General features: G+C 57.2%; 2 protein-coding genes across 2 annotated transcripts in view; both read left to right on the top strand.

Moving 5' to 3' along the window:
- The window catches only part of SEMA7A (semaphorin 7A (JohnMiltonHagen blood group)), a 139,710-nt gene that overhangs the window by 16,257 nt on the left and 112,660 nt on the right, over nt 1-10,793 (top strand). The window lies entirely within an intron of this gene.
- On the top strand, nt 3,852-9,370 carry LOC134160291 (cytochrome P450 1A4-like). Its single transcript, XM_062612182.1, has 7 exons — nt 3,852-4,010; nt 4,835-5,688; nt 5,839-5,965; nt 6,219-6,308; nt 6,397-6,520; nt 7,017-7,103; nt 8,070-9,370. Exons 2-7 carry the CDS (start codon nt 4,855-4,857, stop codon nt 8,374-8,376), a joined length of 1,569 nt encoding a protein of 522 aa, XP_062468166.1. The 5' UTR covers nt 3,852-4,010; nt 4,835-4,854; the 3' UTR covers nt 8,377-9,370.

Below are 10,793 nucleotides of genomic sequence, written 5' to 3'. Positions count from 1 at the left end.
TTATCTCTGTGGGGTTACCGGTGAATAGCTACCCATTAACGAACTGGAACAAGCCCATCTGGGGCCAGCCCAAGAACCAGGGAAGACCCTTCCTCAGCTCCACTGGGGTCTGGGGGATGAATGATGACTTTTCCTCCTGCCCAGGGCACGTGTCTGCCCTGGAGCTCAGAATGAGAGGCAGAAGTGGGGTTCCTGAGGACAGGGAGGCAGAAAGGGGGGGTCCCTAAGCCCTGCCGTGGGGATGATGAAGGATCCTCTCCCACCATCACTGCCTGGTGGGATGTGCGTGCCAAAGCCCTTTCCCAGGCTGACCAGGCTGGTCCCAGCACACAGAGAGCGCTGTCAGCTCCGTGGCCACTCTGGGGATGCTGGGAGCAGTGAGGGGATGTGTTTGCAGCAGGGCACCCGCAGCCACAGCCCTCTGCATCCCTGGGGTACCAGCAGGTGGTCGCGGCGCCCTGGCACCGGTGGTGGCAGGACCTGGTGGCCGGCGGCAGAGCCAGGCTCAGGTTAACCATTGCCCAGGTTCGCGTGAGAAGGCGGCTGGCTCGCTTCCCCCGGCTCCTCCGTGGCAAACAGCAGAGGAGTGGCGGGGCAGAGGGGAGGAGGTGAGCCCCACAGATAGGAGAGGTGGATGGGGCAGCGCGGGGCAAGGCTGGGGCAGCTCATCCTTCCCCAAACCCAGCCGGAGAGCTGGGAGCCGCTGGGGCTGCTGCTGGAGCTGGGGAGGAATGCAGGGCTTTGGGAAGCGCAGCCGGGATGAGCAGGAGGGAGCTGAGCTTTGGGGTTCAGCTCATCCAGTTTCATTCCATCTTTGGATGTGGGAATTTGGCGCAGGTAAAAGCTGAGCTAATATTTAATAAAGGCTTTCAACATCTGCTCTAATCAGGCTCATTAACAGCAGTGACGCCGTTCATTAGTGTTTGGCAAGAACAGTTACAAAACCCTGGCTGCTAAGATCCACTCTGCTCAGTGCCAGGCACCTCGCACCAGCGTGTGTGTGCGTGCAAGGACATACCCGGGAGCAAGAGGATCCTGGTGTACACCCTGTGTGCATGCGTGGCAGAGCAGGGGCTGTGTGTGAACACGGGCAAATCCACCCATGCAAGAGCATCAACAAGCTGTGTGCTTGTACGTGGGCTATGTGCGTGTGTATAGCGTCTGCGTGCATGTCTAGTGTGACCGTGTGCATGGATAGAGTGCTTGTGTGCATGGATAGCATGTCTGTGTGCATGTATAATGTGCCCGTGTGCATGTATAGCATGTCTAGTGTGTCCGTGTACATGGATAGGGTGTCCATGTGTATGCCTAGTGTGTCTGTGTGTATGAATAGAGTGCTTGTGTGCATGTATAATGTGTCTGTGTGCATGTATAGCATGTCTGCCTGTCTGCATGTCTACTGTCTGTGTGCATGTATAGGGTGTTTGCATGTCTAGTATGTCTGTGTGTGTGACTAGTGTGTCTGTGTGTATGTATAGAGTGCTTGTATGCATGTCTAGTGTGTCTGTGTGCATGTATAGGTTGTCCATGTGCATGTACAGTGTCTGTGTGCATGGATAGTGTATCTGTGTGCATGGATAGGGTGTCTGTGTGTCTAGTGTGTCTGTGTGCATGTACAGAGTGCTTGTGTGCATGTATATGTGTCAGTGTGCATGTATAGGGCATCTGTGTGCATGTATAGAGTGTCTGTGTGCATGTATAGAGTGCTTGTGTGCATGTATATGTGTCAGTGTGCATGTATAGGGCATCTGTGTGCATGTATAGAGTGTCTGTGTGCATGTATAGAGTGTCTGTGTGCATGTATAGAGTGCTTGTGTGCATGTATATGTGTCGGTGTGCATGTATAGGGCATCTGTGTGCATGTATAGGGTGTCTGTGTGCATGTATAGAGTGTTGGTGTATATGTATAATGTGTCTGTGTTCATGTATAGGGCATCTATGTGCACGCATAGGGTGTCTGTGTGCATGTATAGGTTGTCCGTATGCATGTATAGTCTGTGTGCATAAGGGAGTGTTAAAATGTGCATGAGTGCACTGGTGTAAATGCCCCATGCACATGGCATGTACACATGGTGCTGTATGTGTATGTGTAGTCTGCACATATAGATGCACCTATAGATGTGTAGGGTGAATGCACACACAGCCGGAGGTAGGTGGCTTCACTGGGAGCTGCAGGTGTGGGTGCCGCAGTGAGGGCACGGGGACATCTCTGCCTGGGGTTTATGGACACAGCCACGTGTCCTGCCCGGTCCATGTGTCCCAAGCAGCCCTTCTCCAGAGACATGGGTAAAGGCAGTGCAGTGTGTCCCCTGGGGAGGGACAGCTCTGCCTGGGACACATCAGAGCGGGCTGGGGCACCGCTCAGTGTCCCCTGGACCCCAAAGGGGACATTTGTGGTGGCACGACTGAGACCCTCAGCTTTGCATAGTGGGAAACTGCCTTCTCGAGGGATGTCCCTGCGCCATCAAGGGGGACAGAAGTGGCGCAGGGGGCTGCCGCCACCAGCATGGGGATGGCAGAGGGGATGCAGCCCAGTGTGCCCAGTGCCCCCAGTTCTGGGGACCCCCCACCCCAGCCAGCGGGGGGGGGGCTGATCTCGAGCTGCTCCGGCGCCGCTTTGACCCCGGGCCAGGCTCCTGGACGTGAGGCCACCGCCCTGGTCCTTTAAAAGCCATTTCCCCCCCCACCCGCCCATAGCGTGACTGCGAGTGACCCTCCCGGGTCAGTCCGGAGCCCCTTCGCACGCGATGTCCCCAGTGCCACCCCCCGGACCCCCCCCTTCCCTCCGGCGGGGCGGGACCCCACGGCCCCTCTCCCATCCCACTGTGGCTGGGCTGGGGATAGGGGGGATGAGGGTGGAAGGGGTGAGATTCGGGCTACGTCTGGTCCCGCTTGCCCTCCTTGAAGGACACGTCTTGACCTGTCGTCCAACAGGGACTGGGGATTGGGGCGGGACCCGCTGTGGTCCCCGAGCATCCCCCCGACGTGATCCCCCTGCCCCATCCCGGCTGCCCTGTGCCCCGGGCACAGGTGACAGAGGGCACGGCCGCTTCGCACGCGAACTTGGACAATCTTTAACTGGGCCAGGGCAGCGAGGGCCGTGACCCCCGGGGCTGCCCCACCGCCCCCCTTGCCCTACAGCACCAGGGCTGTGGGCCAACAGAGTGGCCCCGCACCGGCGAGGGGACCCGGTGATGCCCCGTACCCCGGGCTCTTCCCCCTCTGCTCCCACGGGGAGCACCGTCGGAGGCACCGGCAGCCCCCGCCGACGTGAAGGACAGCTAAAGCACTGCGGGGGGGGGGAGCGTGGTCCGCGCTCATCCCTGCGTGTTCCCGGGGCTCCTTTGGGATGGCACCGGGGGGGATCCCCTGCTCCTGCCCCGCACTGCGGACACCGGCGGTGCTTTCCCACGCTCCCGGCTCCGGATACCGGAGACATCCCGGGGCTGCGGGCACCGGCGGCGAGGAGGGGGAACGGAGCCGGGGCTGCGGGAAAGGGGAAAGCGGGGCTCGGTGGACCCGGGGCGCTGCCCGGGGTTGAGGGAGGGGGGAACCGGGGCTCGGAACCGGCGCCTTTAAGATCCTGCCGGTAGCGTGACTGGAGTGACCGGGGCGGCGCGGGTTGCCCAAACATCCCGCCCGCTTCGCACGCGATGCCCGCCCCGGTCTGGAACCCACGGGCGGCACCGGCACCCCCCCCCGTCCCGACGGGTCCCCCCCTTCCTCCTCCTGCAGCCCTGCAGCCTCCCCACGGTGACAGGCAGGGAACGGGGCTCCCGCACCCCAACCCGTGTGTGAGCGGGTGCGGGGCTTGCGGGATCTCCGCTGGGGGGGGGGGGGGTCCGGGTTAGGTGTTTGGAGTTGGGACGCACGTCAGCTTTGATTAGGCTTTGGCCACGTGACGGGAGGTGTCCGGGCCAATCAGGGCAAGCGGCGATGCATATAAAGCAGGAGCGAAGAGGAGTTAGGGGGTACCTGCCGGGCGGATCGGGCCCCAAAGCGCTCCACAGGTGAGTACCCCCGGGATGAACGGGTGCGGGGGGCGCTTCCAGGGCACCCCCGAGGGATGGGCAGCCGGGGGTGCTCTGCTTTGGGTGTCCCCACACTCTGGATCCCCTGATCTCCTGTGGCATCCTTCCTGCAGCTGCTGGAGGGTGATTCCTTGGGGATTCTGAGGGTAATCCTTGCCCCAAAGTCCCTCTCACCATGGGGCAGCCACGGTCTGCAGCCATGGGCTGGGGTCCCAGCAGCCCCCACGTTCCTCACACTGTGGGACCTTGGTGTCCCTTAGGGTCTGTACCAGCCTGCCCAACCCAAGGGGAGGGGGGATTTCAGTTCCAACCTCTTCCTACCCCTGGCTCGGCATTTCCTGAGGGATTTCTGATGGAGGAGGGAGCTGGGTGCTCACAGCCTCCAGCCCCACTCTGCAGCCATGGCTGGCTTTCATGGCCATCCACATTTGAGGGAGATTCATGGCAATGCTGTGTTTTGGTGGTGAGCAGAGGCTTGGAATGAGCAACCAGGAGGATTCAGCTTTCCCACACTCAAGTATGGGAAAGCACTCAAGTGTTCTGGAGCAGGCTCGGCAGTAGAAAGGAGGTGCTGTAGTTGAGAGAGCACCTTTCCTTCCCTTCACACACAGTAAAAGCTGTGGGACCCATTCCTTCCACTCCTGGCTAGCAAAATACGGCTTCTAAGTGCAAGCAGCTTCCTAAAGTGCACAAAACTGATGCAGCTCTGGATCAGAAGTTAAACCAGACTTAAGTGCTGCGTAGGTGCCTCAGACTGGAGGTTCTCCGTAGTCTTCCTAATGCCTCTTTGATTCATTACCAAGGTTCCTGCACACTGGCAGCGATGTCTCTGGTGGGAAGCCAAGGCGTTGTCTCGGCCACCGAGCTCCTCCTGGCTGGTGCCGTGTTCTGCCTGGTGTTCCTGCTCATCCAGTCCCTCCAGCAGCGCGTGCCCAAGGGGCTGAAGAGCCCCCCCGGCCCCAGGGGCTTCCCCATCCTCGGCAATGTGCTGGAGCTCAGGAAGGACCCACACTTGGCGCTGACCCGGCTGAGCCGGCGCTACGGGGACGTGATGGAGGTGAGGATCGGCACCCGGCCCGTGCTGGTGCTGAGCGGGCTGGACACCATCAAGCAAGCCCTGGTGAAGCAAGCAGAAGACTTCCTGGGCCGCCCCGACCTCCACAGCTTCCGCTACATTGCGGATGGGCAGAGCATGACCTTCAGCCCCGACGCCGGGGATGTGTGGAGAGCCCTCAGGAAGCTGGCCCAGAACGCCCTCAAGACCTTCTCTGCCACCCCCAGCCCCACGGCCTCGTCCATCTGCCTCCTGGAGGAGCACGTGTCCAAGGAGGCCGAGTACCTGGTCACCAAATTCCTGCAGCTCATGGAGGAGGAGAAGAGCTTCGACCCCTACCGGTACCTGGTGGTGTCCGTGGCCAACGTCATCTGCGCCATGTGCTTTGGCAAGCGCCACGAGCACAACGACCAGGAGCTGCTCAATATAGTGAACCTCAACAATGAGTTTGGAGATGTGGCTGCTTCTGGCAACCCTGCAGACTTCATCCCCCTGCTCCGGTATCTTCCCAGCCACAGCATGAAGCTCTTCAAGGACATCAACAGGCATTTCAACTCCTTTGTGCATAAGCTTGTCCAGGAGCATTACACCAGCTTTGATAAGGTAAGAGCTCGGATACTCTGGGATGCAGGTAGAGGTGCCTACAAACGTCAGAGCTCCTTGGGGCTCTCCTATCTGAGTTAATCCCCCAGGGCCTGGCCCTTGCCAGCCCTCGGTGTCCATGGTGTCCCTGACTCAGCTTCTCTCCCCCAGGAGCACATTCGGGACATCACGGACTCACTGATTGAGCACTGCCAGGAGAACAGTGTAGGGGAGGATGCCCACGTCCCGCTCTCCAATAAGAAGATCATTGGCATCATCTATGACCTCTTTGGGGCAGGTGAGAACATCTCGGAGGGTAAAGCCTTGCCCCTGGGATGCTGGGTGTGGGAGCTGGAGCTCTTGGAGTGAGACCTTGGCCATGCTTGGGTATTTGGAGCTGTTCCTGGGCTTTCATGTGCCCCTTGAACAGTGACCAGAGCAGATGCTGCTGGGGAACCTGCTCCAAGGCAAACATCTGGAGCACTGGGATCTGTAAATACCCACTGCCTGCCCTCTTTTGGTAGCTCAGTGACTTCTCCATGTCCATCCAGGCTTTGACACTGTGACAACTGCCTTATCCTGGAGCCTCATGTATGTCGCCTTGTACCCCCGCATCCAGAAGAGGATCCAGGAAGAGCTGGGTGAGTCCAGGAACCTGCTTCCCCTGGAGCCAAAACCTCCCTGTCCAAGGCTGACCCCAACCTGCTCCCTTCTCTCAACCTCCCGCAGACCAGACCATCGGCCGGGAGCGCAGACCGAGGCTGTCGGACCGGGGCGCGCTGCCCTACACAGAAGCCTTTATCCTGGAGGTGTTCAGGCACTCCTCCTTTGTGCCCTTCACCATCCCGCACAGGTAAGGGCTGCAGTGCCTGGCATCCTATTTGGGGTTTTCTGTGGAGCGGTTTTCTGGGAGGTGCTCTTGAGGCAGATGATTGCCTGGGAATCCATCCCTGCTATGAGGAAATATTCCAGTGCACAGATTGAATGACTCCTGTCAAAGCTCTCCATGGCTTTCACACCTGGTAGTGCCGGTGCCTGGGGCTGCATCCACCACAAAGCCCTTTGGAGGGATGTCAAACACCCCTGGGTTTGTATTTCCCCCAGCCTCCCCATTGGGAGAAACCCCATCAGAACTCATCCAGCTTCCCAAAACTGGCATCCTTCTGCTCAAGGAGAAGTGTTAACCTATTTAGTCTCCCAGATGCAACGTGGGGTATTTCCTCATCAGTTATAGGAGTACAAACAGGGTATAGAGACTGAAACCCTTGAACCTGCCAAGCTTTGTTTCACCTCGAAGCTGCAGGTCTCCTCTTAACTTCTCTTTCCCCTCTGCCCTGTATCTCTTTCAGTACAACAAGAGCAACAACGTTGAATGGCTACTACATCCCCAAGGATACCTGTGTGTTTGTCAACCAGTGGCAAGTGAACCACGATGAGTGAGTATTCCAAGGCAGGAAAAGGTAGATTGGGTCAAAAACTCCTGGGCATGGAGCTGCTGTGGGGTGACTTGGTCACTGGCTCAGCAACTCCCCATCACGTGGTGATGTCCTCAGTGCACCGGACATCCCGTGTACGTGCAAGGGCTGGCAGCTTGGGCTGCTGAATAATCAGGAATCAGTAGATCCTCCTGCCAAGCAGCCCCTGTGATCCGGGGCTATGGCTTTGGATGTGCTCAGTGGGAACGTCCCGGTTCCCTCTTCCAGAGAGAAACATGTCCTGACGTGACTCCCGTTAAACTCCATCAGCTCCTGTTGTTAGTGCTGGTAATCAGCTTGGGTGGATGGAAGGGGTCTGGACAGCAAAGCCCCATGCTACCCTTCCGCTGCTCTCCAGTAGAGACCCTCCTGGGCAGGGGAGCAAGCCTTGACACAAAAGGTAGTTCCCGGATCAGAAGCTTGTACCCAAGTATCCCAGCAGCAGAAACATCACAGTATTCCTCCTGAGCACCGCAATGGGAACGCTGTCTTTGGGGGCAGTGAGGATTCCCTGTGTCCAAGCAGAAAGTCTCAGCTAAGAACTGGAAAATCCCACCTAGCACCTCCCAGGAGCCAGGCTGGGATGGGTTGGGAAGGCTTCAAGGTCGGAAAACTCTCAGGTCTCCATCCTTGCTTTTTGTAAGAGCTGCTGACCGATTTCCATGCTCCCCTTTTGGCTGAGGCTGCAGGATGCCCAGCTATTGCACGCTGAATTAAATCCACCTCCGGGATCTGCACAGGCAAACACAGGCTGAGTTTGGAATAGAGATTTCAATAGCCTGAGCTGATGGGCTCTGTCATCTCGTTGGCATTTCAGACCAGGGACAGAGGTTGCCAAAGGGGTTTTGGGTGGCGAAGTGCGGAAGCACTGCGGTGCGTCTCTCCGGGTGAATCCAGCTCCTCAGCTGGGTCTCCTTTATGCCGCAGGAAGCTTTGGAAGGAGCCCTCAGCCTTCAAGCCTGAGCGGTTCCTCAACGCCGCAGGGACGGAGCTCAACAGGACGGAGGGTGACAAAGTGATGACTTTCGGCTTGGGCAAGCGGCGCTGCCTCGGCGAGTCCATCGGCCGCTGGGAAGTCTTCCTCTTCTTGGCCACGCTGCTGCAGCAGCTGGAGTTCAGCCTGCGGCCCGGCGTGGAGGTGGACATCACCCCTCAGTACGGGCTGACAATGAAGTACAAGAAGTGCAGCTGCTTCCAGATCAAGCAGCGCTTCCCCACGAAGAGCTCTGCATGAGCCGCGGGAGGAAGCATCGCGCCGCGCGAGAGCCGGCCCTGGGAGCTGCACACTCAGCCTGCTTTTGCTAATGCTCTCTAGAAGCCAGCACAGCTCCTCACTGTGTTGCTTCACTGGGGGCTTGTTCATCTCATGTAAATGATGGTGGGGAGGGATAAAGCCTGCTTTGTCAGGCTCCCCATGCCCCCCCCAAGCAGGTTCCATTGCTGTTGCCTGCATAAAAGCTCACCATGGGGAGATCTGTGGGGATCACAGCCCTGGGGTGGGGAGGGAGGGAGGGAGGAGGATGCTTTGGGCTGGGAGAGGCAGTGTGGGGTAGCGGTAGGGGTGTTCTCACCCTGCCTCCTGCAACACTCCCTTCATCCACCAAATAGGAATCAAGCTGTGGGATCCTCCCTGGGAAACCTGGCTTTTCCCACAGGGAGAAGCCTCTCAAGCTCTGGCAGAGCTCTTTGTGAAGCATTTAGCTCCTTCTGCCAATGGGAACGGGCTCTTCCTGCAGCTCCAGCTGCCTTCTGAAGGGGTCTTGGGGTGATGCAGGGGCCAGACCTGCACCAGCACCCACCTGCCCTCAGTGTAAATGCATTAAATGAACCCCCAAGTGTTTTACCCATCCTCGGAGACAGCCTGAGAGGTGAATGAATGTATATCCATCAGCAGTGCTGTTCACACACTGAGATGGCTAAATTCCTCCCAGGAAACCCCCTGGAAAATATCCAAGGTCTGACAGTAAGGGGCAAGAAGCAATAAGAGGCACATTCTGGCTTCCAGAGAATGTATTTGCTGCTTTTAATCAACTAATAGTTTGTGGGTCCTTTAGCAAGCAATAGAGTCCCATATTCAGCCTAGTAAAGGTTTGAGGGCTGCAGGAGATGGTGAATTCCCATGGCAAATTGAGCACTGGTTCCTGCTGCTTCCTACCTGTGTGGAACACATCCAGACACTGGGATATGAACTGCAGTGATTCTAACCCAATAAATACTTATACTGAAGTGCTGAAAGTTTCTTGTTTGGTTCTTTCTGGTCTTATTCCTCTGAGAAAAGATTTTTTTTGAGGAAAAACCCAAGATGATCTCTCTGTCATCCTTAAAAACTGACTTGGATGTGTTGGATCAGGGTTTTCCTGCAGGGACATGAGCTGGATGTTCCTTTACCATCGGGGCTGTGACACCAGTGCTATTAGGGGGAGCGTTTAGTCCTCACGGGAGCTGGCTCTGGTCCTCTCCCTGTGTGTATAGAGAAGCTAAAGCCTTAACAGAGAGGTGATGCTGAGTTTTGATGGGTTCAGGATTTCACCCAAAATCAAGCATGGCCCTTTTATTCCTCCAAATAAATGAATCAGGAGCTTGCAAACAGCATTTCAGGACCCTCAGGGAAGTGATCCACAGAGGGATGCTTCAGACCATCGCCTGCTCTGTGCTTCCCCAGCTCAGAGCATGGTTATTTCTGAAGGCTTTTCATAGCACCCCTTGAAAAAGGTGATAAACACTAAATTACCATGTAATTAATAGGGGAATATATGGAAAACTGGGGTCTGGGCACACCTGAAGGGCATCTCTCCAGGGTTTCCAGCTTGCTGGGGTAGGAAGCTCTTGCCCCACAGGTATGTTTCCTTGAGGCACAAATGCTTGGAGCTGGGGTCTAATATAAGGAATCGTGGCAAACTTGTGCTGAAAAGTGTGTCCCTCCCCAGATCCCTGCCCTGGGATGCTCTGTGGTGGGAGCTGCTCTTGCCTCATCCAGGCAGCTATCAAAGTAAGAGCAGAAAGGTGACTATTTGACTCCATCTCTCACCTGGATGGGATGGACAACCACAGGGGTAGTTTGGATGAGGTGGCTGTGCCCTGGAAAGGCTGCTCTGGAGAAGAGGAGCCTTCCTCCCACCCTAACCTGCCTCACCTTCACAGTGCTGTTACTGACTGTGTTCCCAATGACTGTGTGTTCCATTAGCCTCCGTGCATAACAGCTCAGGAAGGGATTCCACACCCAGCCTGCTCCTTCCTCCCAGTAATGAGCAAAACAGGCTCAGGATTCCGGGGGGGGAAGCTGGGGGTAGCAGAGCTGAGGAGAAAGCAGGAGGTGAATGTACCTGTGCCTTGGGTGGGGAGTCTGGGAGAGGGGATGGAGGGGTGATGGAGATGATGGAGGTGGTGGAGGCATGATGGAGGAGTGATGGAGGTATGTGACAGAGGTGGTGGAGGGGTGATGGAAGTGTGATGGAGTGGTGTGGAGGCGACAGGGGGTGATGGAGGTGATTGAGGTGATGGAGGTGATGGAGGTGAGGGGTGATGGAGGTGTGGCGGAGGTGATGGAAATATGATGGGGAGGTGATGGAGGTGACAGTGATGGGGGTGTGACAGAGGCGATGAAGGTGCGATGGAAGTATGATGAAGGGGTGATGGAGGTGATGGAGAGGT

Source organism: Pezoporus occidentalis, unplaced genomic scaffold (assembly GCF_034315485.1).
Source record: "Pezoporus occidentalis ecotype Australia unplaced genomic scaffold, CSIRO_AGI_Poc_V1 ctg159, whole genome shotgun sequence".
In the NCBI taxonomy this organism is placed as follows: domain Eukaryota; kingdom Metazoa; phylum Chordata; class Aves; order Psittaciformes; family Psittacidae; genus Pezoporus; species Pezoporus occidentalis.
Note: the sequence above shows the minus strand (reverse complement) of the source record. Positions and strands in the feature narration are given on the sequence as shown.